This window comes from Arachis ipaensis, chromosome B05 (genome assembly GCF_000816755.2).
Source record: "Arachis ipaensis cultivar K30076 chromosome B05, Araip1.1, whole genome shotgun sequence".
Classification (NCBI taxonomy): Eukaryota; Viridiplantae; Streptophyta; class Magnoliopsida; order Fabales; family Fabaceae; genus Arachis; species Arachis ipaensis.
In genome coordinates, this window is record NC_029789.2 from 122147839 (window position 1) to 122161122 (window position 13284).

Sequence of the window (13284 nt, forward strand, 5' to 3'; positions counted from 1 at the left end):
TATAATAATAACAAATTAAAATAATTATGAACATTAAATATAACAAGTAAAATAAAAGACATGACAATAAAAATCAAATCGAACCGATTCGGTGTCTGATCACTAATTTTTCAATTGAATCAATCGATTTAGTCCAGTTTTTATAAATTAATCGCCCCACATAAATAAGGTTAATTCATTATTTTCATAAGAAAATTGCTACATATTCGCCCTTATTATTAACTTGAATAATAATATTATTAATATTAGTAAATAATATTAAAATGAATATTTCTCATTTACATTAAAATACTCACTAATATTATTAAAAATCATCCAAACATTTCTACTTTCTAACAATAAATAATAAATCTCTAAAAACATCTCAAAACACAATTTTAATTCCATTAAAATATCACTAATCTTATTAAATTAATTACTAGAACACAAAAAATCAAATTTATTTTCCTATAAAACTAACACACACTTCATAATTTCCCAAACCCTAGTTTCCACTAACAATAGCATTCACTCCCTAATATAATTATTAATATTGTCCAAAAAATTATTCCAATTTCTAAGATTAACTAATAATTTTCAAAAGAATACCCAAAATATATTTCTAATTTTCATTTGTTGTAATTTATAATATTATCATTAAAAATTAAATTAAAAAACGAAAAATATTATATAATTAGAATGATTGAGATAATTAATAATGCAATCTTGAAGACGATCCATGTCCTTTCTCTCGGTGGCTTGGGGGGCATTTCTCTTCTTGGTTGCTGATCTCTCCCCTCTCAAAGCCAATATTTTTTTTTTCTCACCTGAACTAAAACTGAGTGTTGAGTGTTAGAGTGAATGATGAGAGGAAGAGAGATGTATACCAGGTAGGGGGAGACACTGCACACGTTACACATATCCATAAATCCAAAAAGAGTGAATAGTCATTTTGACACTCAAAAACTTTTAATATTGACAAAATAGATCTTAATATATTTTTTTTTTTGAGAAAATAAATCCTAAAATATATGATCAGTTTGATAAAACGATCCAAATATTAAGTCAATAGCTAATTTATTTAGTCAATTATTCAATTTTTATGAAATTACTGAATTATTTCTTTTTTTTAAGAAGAGTGTTAGGGCCAACAAATTTTATGATTTGTAGTTATCAATTAGTTATTATTGGTATTTTTAATAGTGTGAGATTACATCTAATGATATTCACTTCTCTTTTTACTAGTTAAATATTGGCCAAATTTTAATAAAAGTGATAACTCCCTATACTTTTTCTTTTGTTAAATCACAAATATGTTTTTGTTCCCTCTCTCCTGTCTCCAATAATTTTATTAGTTCATCTCCATTATCATCAACACCTCCATTTTTACCGCACTCTCACCTCCACCGTCACCCTACCCCACCCTTATCAACAATAACAATAACATCTCACAACTCAACCATCATCTCAACACAATATTAACCCATGGAATCGCATCAAATGGACCATGTTGCCTAGCACTGTTAGAGTTCCGCCATACGGTCTTGCCGGTGATAATGGCGCCTTGCAACTCTAGATCGTAGAACATGAAGTAGAGGTAGTACATTTTCGTGGAGTTGATGGTCACAGTTTGGGTCTCTATGGCGGTTACCTCGTTGATAGGGACGGATCAAAAAATTTTAATAAGAAAGGACCGAATTTTAAATAATGAAAAATAATACATATAAAATTATTAAATTACATAATATTTTTTATTTTTTAAACACATATCTCATATATAAGTATAATTTCTTAAAATTTGGGAGGAGGGAGCGGCGAGGTCACCCTCTAGGTTCGTCCCTGCTCATCGGTGCCTTGGAAGATGGTCTTGATGTGCCTCAGGAACTCCAAGTTGTGAACCCCGATGATGACCTCGCTGAGGTTGCAGAGGTGGCTGTCAGAGAGCTCCTTGGTGCAACAGATAAGCTCGGATTTGAGGCAGGACTTGACGATGCCGAGACAATCCTTCACTTCCAGGACAATGGCTTTCCCCAGACTTAAAATTTCATAGTAGTCCCTGAGATTCGCGTGAATACTCAATATAGTCCTTAAAATTCCAATTTTTTCATAGTAGTCCTCCAAATAGAACTCCAAGCACTCATAGTGGTCCCTGAGCATATTTCTGGTGATAAGTCATCACCGAAACGCTTACGTGGCATCGTTTCGCCACATTGGAGCCAGCCAGCTTAGCTAGCACGTTTCCAAATTATACCCATGTTGGCCCCTCTTTTTATATTTAACCCTAAATCTCAAAATCCCTAATCTTCTTCTTCGACAGCTCCCAGACCCTGTCAAACACCGAACGACAGCCCACTTCTTTCTTCAAATGCAAAGAAGACAAAGATCTTTTTCCAAGTTCACACATCACAACAAATGCAAATATTCCATATTTCTTTTTTTCTAAGCTTCCTCAACAACCAAACATCGATCACCAAACAAGAATGAAAAGTTCAAAACTAGAAGAGAGGAGATCGGTGAAGAGATCTAACCGGCAGTGAGAGAGAGTACATAGGAAGTGACTGAGACTGAGAGTACCATGCAATTGGACTGATGTGCAATCCACTCATTCATCATTGGTAACTTCCGTTAAACTCTACTACCTTAATCTATTTGGCACTTTATCTCCTAAAATCTGTAACCTTTTAAGGCTAATTGAGTTGAATCTCTCAGAATTTTTTTTCTAGTCCAAATTCGAATGGTTTTGCTAATTGCCATAGTTTAAAGTTTCTAGATCTTTGTACAAACAGGCTTCATGGAGAAATTTTAACCCCAATTTGGAATATAACAAAACTTAGGAAGCTTTACCTTTGTAAAAATTATATACATGGTGAGGTACCTGAAGATTTTGGGAACTTAGCTTCACTTGAGGAGTTAGTTGTTGGGAATAAGACATCATTCCCCCTTGAGAAAATACCTTTGACAGAGAAATAAAATAGACACAATCACAACACAAGAATTTAACGTGGAAACTCCAATTACCGGAGAAAAAACCACGGCCGTTGTCAAATGACAACCAGAGAATATCACTATGTGAAAATTGTTACAACACATAGACTTCTTTCTCTCTAACACCGGCACCCCAGTACACCCACACTCTCTCAAAGCAAATATCTAACTACACCTCACAACACTCTCTAATTAAAGAGTACAGAGGAAAAGAAAAAACAGATACAAGCTTAAAGTGTTTCTGACTGGTGCAAAAACAAATGGAGAACTTAGCCTCATATTTATAGCCTAGGCCACCCACTCCATTTGCTATCCTAAGCAATGTGGGACTAATTCAACCAAATCCTAACATTAGTTATATATAGCAACAACTTAACAAAGAGAATTCCTAAACCAATTAGCAAGTTGAAGAAGCTTAGGGTTGTTCGGGCGGGACTGAATGCTCTCTCAAAGTCAATACCAGCCGAGATTAGTAAGTGTGACAGCTTGGAGACATTGGGTTTGATGCAGAATCAGCTAAAAGGTTCTATTCTAAGGGAGCTTCAAAACCTTACCAACTTGATTCTATGGCAAAACTCACTGTCCGGAGAGATTCCTCTTGAGATTGGGCGCAATTGCTTGCTTTGCATATGAATTCGTTTGTCGGTGATGTCCCGAAGGAGCTTGCAAAAAAGATGTGGGCTGCTGACAGGGTCAGAGACTGGGAGCTGTCGGAGAAAAAGATTAGGGATTTGAATTTTGAAACTAGGGTTAAATATAGAGGGAGGGGCCAATGTAGGTATAAATTGAAAACGTGCCAGTTTATCTGGCTCCAACGTAGCGAAATGATGCCACGTAAGCGCCCCATGATGACTCATCATCAGAAATATGTTTAGGAATCATTATGAGTGTTTGGAGTTCTATCTCAATGACTAGTATAAAAAAAATTGAGATCTTGAGAACTACATTAAATATTCACGTAAATCTTAAAGATTATTATGAGAATTTACTCTATCTCCATGCTTTGCTGCAAAGAATTTAAGACACGTGAAGACCACGCCCTCAAACTTTATGAATGATTAGGAGGTGAAAAAGGAGGCGAATAGGTCCTTGCTGCCACAATCAAGATATTGCAAAAATATATTAGTTATATCAATCGTACTTTCAATATCCTATATGCTTAGACCATTTTTAGTAGGGAACTCATCCCAGTTTCTATTTACGGTCCACCTGTCATAAAAAGTAATTTTACATTAGCTTTTGCGTCATAAATAGTAAATAGGAACTCAAAGCATCTCTCTCTTCTCCATTAGGAGGAACTAACTTTAGTCCCTATTTTGTGATCCCACTTAATTAATTTATTAAAATACTTGAAATTAATGTAATTAATTTTTTTCAATAATGTAATTTAAATATTTAAATTTAAAAATAATTTACTATTAAAAGATATTAATATTAAATAAATTCATATATAACAATAATACACAATATATAATTCGGGTTACACTAATTTGTAAAATTACTTAATACAAAGAAAAACATAATTAAACTCTATAGTTGACGCCATATGTGTTCAATCAAGTCCTCTTTCAATTGTCTATGTTGTTGCCTATTTCGAAGTTGGGCATTTCTTTGGAGAAATTAATGGTATGGTGTAAAATCTTCTTCTCCCAGCTGAGGTTGTGATAAGCCATTTTCAACATCATCATACTCTAAGCCTTGAGCAAAATTTCCTGCATAAGTGTCTCTTTCATCCTCAACAATCATATTATGCAATATAATACAAGCTCTCATTATGTTGGCAAGTTTCTTCTTTTTCTAAAAACGACTAGTTTTGCAACGGCTAATTTAATATAATAATATAAATATAAATAATATTTAATATTAATTATGATATAAATAATTAATATAAATTATTAATAAAATAAAAATTTAATTATTTAATCTAATTAATTATTATTTAATATAATTATTTAATTAATTAACATAACTATTTAATTAATTAATATTTTATATAATTATTTATTTTTTACCTAACTTACCATTTGACAAGTGTGAATTGGCTAATGGGAGTCCCCATTCAGAGGGATTCCCTCGTCTTGAAATGAGTGAAAGAACTCACTTGAATTTCACTCCAATGCTCCAGTTCTCTTTTTTCTCTAACAAAATAGTAATCAGACTCCAAAATTTAGCCCGATGGAGATGCTCTTAGTGGAACTTCATGGATATTAGGCATGATAAATAATTATGACAAAGTCAAATTTGATTAAACATCATTATTATATGATTAAAATAATAAAAATATCGATGAATTAATAAAAAATAATGAAATCCTAATTTTTATGTTAAAGGAATCAACTTCGATTTAAAAATTAAAAACAAAAAATACATTATTATGGTAGTAAATAGTTAAAACAAAAACAAAAGAGTAAACTACAATTTTTACCCATAAAAGTTAAAAATACTGATATATCTATCCATAAAAGATAAAAATTACCATTTATACCCATAAGAAATTGATTTCGCAAGTAAAATTATCCAAACCCTAAATAATTATATAAAATCCCCAAACTATCCCCTTCTCTTCTCTCACGCACGCACCCACCCTCACTCACTGTCTGCAGCACCTAAACCACCACTACCATAGCATCATATCTCTCTCTCTCTCTCTCTCTCTCTCTCTCCTCTTGAACATCAATATAGCCCAGCTACTATCCTCTTTAAAATCACAAAAAAGAACAAACTCAGATCAAATTGAAGAATAGAACATGCATAGATTCAAAATAAAACCCTAATTTCTTAGAACCTTCACCAAAAATTGTCAATTTCTCATATTCAAGATCACTATTTTCGTTGCAAATAATACAGAACATTAATTCAATTTTGGCGACGCTGGGAGGAGATGACGAAAATGCATCACTAGGAGGAGAACAGAGCAGAGATGCTGAGAGAAGAAGACGAAGATACGACATTTGAAAAAAGAAGGAACTCAACGTTGAAGAAGTTGTGGTTGCAAAAAATATAGAGGACTCAAAATTGCTACTTTCTGAAGCCAAAAACCTCCCGAAGAAGAAGAAGAAAAAGATGAGGGGAGGAGAAGATGGAGCTCGCGACAGCAAAAGGAGGAACCACCATTAATACACAAAAGAGAGAGAAGAACGACAGAGATGAGAGAGATATCAATAGGAAAGAAGAGGAAGGAGAAAAGTGCGAAGAGGGAGAAGTGAAAGAGAGAGGGACGATTAAAGAAGATAGGGTAGAAGGAAGAGAGAGAGTGCGGAAAGGGGAGGGTGCTGCAGCAATGGGGTTCACGGTTTAGATGAAGATGAAGAGGATGAGACTCACTAAGGGTAGTTTGGGAATTTTATGTAATTATTTAGGGTTTGGGTAATTTTGCTTGCGAAATCAATTTTTTATGGGTACAAACAGTAATTTTTATCTTCTATGAGTAGATATGTCAGCGTTTTCAACTTTTATAGATAAAAATGATAGTTTACTCAAAACAAAAAAGACAGTGTTTGTTTGAGCGTCATTATTTTGATAAAAGAAATATTTTTTAATGAAAAAAGATCTTTTTTATTTTTTAGCGTGTTTGGCAAATTTCTAGTAGTAAAAATAAAAGTACTAGAAAAATAAAAAATATATTTTTTGAGAAGCTATAATTTACATCTTTTTTTAAAAGATATTTTTTTCTTAAAACAAAGATGTTTTTCATGTAATAAATAAATAAATAAGTACTTTTATTTTGTTATACCCAAACATAATTGATAGATAAAAAGATTTTTTTGTATGAGATATCGAAACATAAAATTATTTTTAAGTGCTTGTTTGGGCGCCATTATTTTGATAAAAAAATCTTTTTTCAATGAAAAAGATCTTTTTACTTTTTTTTTTATTTTTTAGTGTGTTTGGCAAATTTTTAGTAGTAAAAGTAAAAGCACTAAAAAAATAAAAAAACATCGTTTTTGAGAAGTTGTAATTTACATCTTTTTTTAAAAGATCTTTTTTCCTTAAAAAAAAGATATCTTTTTGTAATAGATAAACAAAAAAGTACTTTTATATTTTTTATACCCAAATATAATTGATAAATAAAAAAAATCTTTTTGTATGAGATACCCGTACATAAAATTACTTTTACTTTTCCATAAAATCTTTTAAAAAAAGATAACTCGAAAAAAGATTTTTTTTTTTAAAAAACTCACCCAAACAACATCTCCTTATTAATATATAATACTTTTATAAATGTCATTGAGAAAAGGAACACAAAGACTGTTATGCTACAAGCCTAAAACGCACTAGTGCACCACTTCAATATGTTTGGCGCTAGCGATAATAATGATAATGATTAACCATTTTGATATTAAAAATGGACAATTATTTTAAAATATTAATTTATGACTTCTAAATAGATATTTTAAAATAGAAAGAATAGCAAAATGCTATTTGTTCATTAAGAAAAAAGATATTAGAAAGAAGGAGGAAAAAGAAACACAAATTTGCATGTTATATATAATCAATGATGAGAGAGAAGAGTTAAAATTTTGGATCATTCTCGCGCAACTTCCTGGACTATAACTAATTAACTAGTCTCTTCTCTTACCCTACTATAGTGCTGTTGTGGGAGTTGAGAGACACGAGCACGATGAAAATGAAAAGTATTAGAGTTTTGCATGTACATGTCGCTATCGTACTCTTCTTGGTTTGTTCCCAGAATTCTATGGCACACAGGAGATCAATGCTGTCCATTTCTAAAAAACCTGACCCAAATGATGCTATTGTCACCGCTCGTTGGCTGGTCTCTCAGAATTTCTGGGCAGTATTAAAGTACTCTCTCTCTCTCTCATTGCACACTTTCGCTATTTTCAAATTTTCATTGATGTTATTATCCTTTTTAGGGATGTCAACAGGATGGAGTGGGGGCGGAGGATGCCTTCTTGCTCCCCATTCCCAAACCCTGATTTGCTGAAAGGCAAGTCAAGAAATTAAGAAGTTCCATGACTACATAAAAATTCATCAAAATTTTCATGATGAACCAATTCTTGTCACTAGCTAATTATTTTTATTTAATTTATCTGCTTGTAAAGATCAAATCATGTATATTAACTCCACTTTTCCCCTTTTTTTGGCAGCACAATCTCAATTGATTTGGGTGGAGCACCTTGGGGGTAAGCATATCCTATATTTATACTTAGATACCTAGAATACATATAAAGTTTTCAAGTAGAATCAGAGTGCACTGAAAAATGTTCAAAGTCGCATGGCTATATATATATAATGAAAATAATAATATGTATATGCATGGTAGTAACCGTATCAGGCCAACAACTACATAGAACTTTCATCAAGATCATGTTAATCTCCTCATTCTCGTTTGCTGATTACTATAAATTTTAGTGCAACCATCCTTTTGAGTTAATCAATCTGCCAAATGTAAACTCTTATATAAATATTTTACATTCAATGTCTTGGTTTCCGTAGTTTTAATCTTGAATAAAAGTAAAAGAGGTTTCCTCACAGAAATCAATATATTGTCTAACTGCAGGAATGTGGTATCATTTAGTGATGGGATACCTGACCAAGGCACTGGCATCCCATACTTTTACTTGACAAATTTGGATCCAACAGTAAAAAATGCATTGAAAGACCAAAGAGCTTCCTTTACAGTCAGTGAATATCCTCTTGGGACCTGTGGCAAGATAGACCCAGAGAATCCTACTTGCTCAAAAATTACTCTAACTGGAAAGGTATGTGAAAAAATTAGAAAAAGAAACAGTTGAATCTGATTGTTCATTTTGGGTGATGACAAGTTTGTCCTCGTTTTATTAAGTCGTCTTCTGTGCTAATTAACTTTTAGTCTCCGAACATTTTAAATGTGCAAATACTTATGAATTTATGATGTATCAACACCTTTTCAGAAAAACTCTTTCACGGCCCCATAAGCCACAAAATATTGTGAATTCTTTTATTCTTGTTACCCTTTTGTCTTGAGTTGATCCTGTATCCCCTGCATATGGAGGACTGCCTCAACCGAGAGCGCTAAAGAATGTGATCATACTGAACAAAATGCTTTCCTTTTCACTTCCATACTGTTCTGCTAACTTCGTCTCACATGAAGTATTGTTTGATGCAGATCTTACCATACATTTCCTGCATATAGCAATGAATTTTATTATGCCGGAAAGGACCTTCATGTTATCCACATAATAAAAAGTTGTGACAAAGTTCCTATTTTGTTGAATGAGAAGTTAACTATTCATCCATAGTTCCAACTATTTTATGTCGGCTTTGCAGAACAGATATTCTTTCACAAAGGCAGAAAACATGATGAAATTGCTATTGGTTTGTATGAGAACTTGACAAGTCTTCTTTTATGTTTTAGCTGATATTGGTTGATGAAAAGTCCAAAGAGGCTGAATTTGGCAGAAATGCATTGTTTTCCAAGCATTCAGAGATGAAAGGTAATCAGAGTATATAAGATAAGAGCATTTATTCTTTTCTTATGCTAGCCACTAGTTGCTAAGTTACACGTTCCATCTTACTCTCCTCCCTAATGCATTCTGAAATTTGATTCATTCTTTTTGTTGAAATGTGAACAGGCTGGCCTATGGATCATAACTTTCAAGTCTACAAATTGGAGATTGAAAATATATTCTTAATTGATTGGTTTGGTGGTCCAAAACCTTTAACAGTAGATGAGTACCTAAAATGGAAAGGACATTGAGATAGCATAGCTGTTATTTAGACCTCGCTCTCAACTAAATAAGCAAACTTATACAGGGATAAACAAACATCTATCTATCTATCTATTCTTATCACATAAAAGTTGATATAAACCTATTATAGAATAAACTTGTTAATGAAAAGAAACATAACTTCTTAGATTTGATTATATTTTATGATAAAGTATAGAAGGAAGTTTTCTAATATATAAATATATTAGAAAACATACATGAGTTAATATTTAAAAAGAGACTAACTTCACAAGACATTTGTTGATGTTGTATATTTTTCTTTGTTTTTTATTTTTAAATAATTATATTGAATTATATACAAATTACAAATATTTTTTATAAATGAGTCTTTTAAGTTTAATATTAATCTACATATTATCTAATTAATTTATGAACAATATAATACTTTTAAATTTATAGTATATAGTATAATCAATTTAGCTCTCCGCACATCGGATGGATTTGATGGAAGATGGACAAGGGGTGAAAGACAGAGGAATACCTAAGAGGACCATCCATGAGGTGGTCAAATGAGATCTACATGTAAACGGTCTCTCTGTAGATATGATACATGACAGAGCTCAATGGTGTCGTTTGATTCATGTAGCCGACCCCACCTAGTGGGACAAGGCTTTGTTGTTGTTGTTGTTGTTGCATCGGATGGATGGGAGTCTAGTATGTATTATTTTGATAGTTTAATCAGGTTTTGTCTTAAAAAGGTTCTAAATCAATTACAATCATGCCATCATGGAGAATTTGTCACTGCATGATGAATGTGTGCTCATTTATCTAATGCTGTTATGTTTATTAGCCCCTAAGAAAGCCAGTCTATAAGGCCTTTTTACCTAATTCGAGATTGATTAAATAGAACTTCAAAATCTTATGTTCATATTTATGTCTCATTCTTCACTAAACCCTAAACCCTAAACCCGTTTTGTCTTAAAAAGGTTCTAAATCAATTACAATCATGCCATCATGGAGAATTTGTCACTGCATGATGAATGTGTGCTCATTTATCTAATGCTGTTATGTTTATTAGCCCCTAAGAAAGCCAGTCTATAAGGCCTTTTTACCTAATTCGAGATTGATTAAATAGAACTTCAAAATCTTATGTTCATATTTATGTCTCATTCTTCACTCTTTTTTTTTCCCACCTCCCTTCATAGTGCTGTATTAGGTAATAGTTTGTAGTAAGGATTTTTAAGGCTTTTATCGGTTTATACACCAAAAGAGAAAAGAAATCTAAATAAATTGGAGATACAGCACAAAGAAAATTACCGGGAAGTAAGGATATATCTGCTAATTTTGTCTCCAATAAGCATTGCCATTGAGTAATATTGACAACAATTTCAAGTATTAGCTGCCGTTGATTGAACCTGAGCAAGCCCTCTGATATACCTTTTTCAAAAGCATTGAACCTTAGCTCCAATCGGATCCTCTTTGGAGATGGAGAAGAAATGTGATCATTTTATTGATTGAAATCAGATATTCAATGAGCAGAGATTAACAATGAATGTGCTTCTTCTCTAGCATCCACCATTGGGAAGAACTTTGGAAATGCAGAAGGAATTCATGCCATTACATTGGCAGAAAGAATATATCTAACAAGCAGAAGATTAACAATCAAAATATTTCATCTCTAAACTGTCCACTTATCTCTCTTTGTAACCAACTATGCCCTGAAGGTTTTTTCATTCTCTTTTCACTCATGAACTTCCTAACTTCTTCTGCATGTTCCCATTTGTCCTTAGATGCATAAGTGTTTGCTAGAAGCACATAATTTCCTGAATCCTCAGGGTCAATCATGGTGAGATGTCTAGCAGCTGTCTCACCCAATTCCACATTGCCATAAACCCTGCAAGCTGCTAATAAAGAACCCCAGGTGGTTGCATCGGTGCTTGCATTCTGCTCTATGAGACAGTATGCCCTTTCAAGTTGCCCAGCCCTCCCAAGCAGATCTACCATGCAAGCATAATGCTCGGGTAAGGGCTGAATACCAAATACCTCAGTCATAGTCCGAAAATACCTACAACCTTCGTCGACGAGAGCTGAAGAACTACATGCATTGAGAAGACCCACGAATGTAACCTGGTTTGGCTGCAATCCTTCCTTCTGCATCTTTAGGAAAAGATCTATAGCATCTTGTGATTTCCCATGCTCAGCAAAGGCTGCAATCATTGCACTATAGCTATACACATCTCTGTATTTCATTCTACTGAATTCCGTCCAAGCTAAGTTTATGTTTCCACATTTGGAATGCATGTGGATCAATGAATTGGATATAATACATATCCTATCTGAAATGAAAGAACAATTGGTCGAAACCCAATTAAACAAGAGCGCGAAGGTTAGTATCAAGAAGTTCAAGCTAAAGAGATTGAGTTGACACTAAAGTGCAGAAAACAAAGTAATAATAGAAGGATATACCATAAATACTCTCCTCAACATGTTCTGTCAATGTACTTGACATTTGAATATCCCTAAGTTGTGCACATGCTGATAAAGCACCCACCATTGCCACCTCAGTGATTTTAATTTTTGATTGCCTCATTTCCTTATACATGTCAATAGCTTCCTTTGCATACCCATTTTGGGCATAACAAGCCAGCATTGCTGCACATGCTGACGGATCACGTGGCGTTGATATCCTATCAAACACTCTTTTTGCTTCACTTACGTTACCAAACTTCCCATAACCAGCTATCATTGCTACCCACGTGACCACACTCTTGTTCTCCTCGTCCATGGCATCATACAATTTCTTGGCTGATTTCATGTCGCCACTATTTGCATACCCTGCAACCATAGTAGTCCAAGTAAAAGAATTCTTCTCCCCCATGTTATCAAACAACCACCTCGCATGAATCATCATCCCCGCCTTGGCATACCCACAAATCATTGCCGTCCATGCAACTAGGTCTCTATCACACATCCCGTCAAACACCACCCTTGCATCGAAAACACTACCAAACTTCGCATACATGTCAAGTAAAGCGGTTTGCACAAACTTGTTCCCCAAGAAACCTGACTGCACCACCCTAGCATGAACTTGTGTCCCTTCGAACGTGGCGGGGATACGTCCGCATGCATTGAGGACTGTGGAATAGGTGAACTCAGATGGCAAGACCCCATTTTGGTGCATCCTAGCATAGGTGGAAATTCCATGGCGAAATTGGGTACCAGATATAAACGCGCGAATAAGGGATGTCCAAAGGAAGGTGTTTGGGCAGTTTGGCATTTCATCAAACAGTTTGTGGGCATAGCAGAGATTAGATATTTCGGCATTAAGATAGAAAATCCTCAGAAACAAACGACCCAAGAAGTGATTGTATTGATGCGATTGGTGAGAGAGGAGTTTAAGAGCGAAGGCCTGGGTCTGTTTAAGATGAAGAATGGTTGTAGAAGTGTTGAGGAATTGCGTTAACAAAGGTGAAGCTTTTGGGGGTTGGGAATGTAATGAAGCGGTTCCTGTGTAAAACTTCATGCATAAATAAATAATAATAATCATTAAGTTAACTATATGGCAACAGATCTTATATTATATAGGAAAACTTTCCCCCGTGTGTGTGTGTGTGTATATATATATATATATATATATAATATTTTTTTT

At 33.6% G+C, this 13284-nt stretch overlaps 2 protein-coding genes and 1 long non-coding RNA gene across 4 annotated transcripts; 2 read left to right on the forward strand and 1 right to left on the reverse strand.

Annotated features, from left to right (window-relative positions):
- Window positions 7460–9824, forward strand: LOC107643975 (protein CREG1). Its single transcript, XM_016347736.2, has 5 exons — window positions 7460–7767; window positions 8073–8108; window positions 8486–8687; window positions 9323–9401; window positions 9540–9824. Exons 1-5 carry the CDS (start codon window positions 7586–7588, stop codon window positions 9662–9664), a joined length of 624 nt encoding a protein of 207 aa, XP_016203222.1. The 5' UTR covers window positions 7460–7585; the 3' UTR covers window positions 9665–9824.
- On the reverse strand, window positions 8701–13242 carry LOC107643974 (putative pentatricopeptide repeat-containing protein At5g37570). Of its 2 annotated transcripts, none has more exons than XM_021124380.1 (3): window positions 12102–13242; window positions 10953–11842; window positions 8701–9090 (listed from the first exon to the last, which is right to left on the reverse strand). In XM_021124380.1, the coding sequence occupies exons 1-2, from the start codon at window positions 13180–13182 to the stop codon at window positions 11298–11300; spliced, it is 1626 nt and encodes a 541-aa protein (XP_020980039.1). In that variant the 5' UTR covers window positions 13183–13242; the 3' UTR covers window positions 8701–9090; window positions 10953–11297. The 2 variants fall into 2 exon arrangements, with proteins under 2 accessions (XP_020980039.1, XP_016203221.1); XM_016347735.2 differs by having other exon boundaries at window positions 10953–11971.
- Window positions 10000–10772, forward strand: LOC110272303. Its single transcript, XR_002363491.1, has 2 exons — window positions 10000–10393; window positions 10622–10772. It is a non-coding gene; the product is annotated as an uncharacterized LOC110272303 (long non-coding RNA).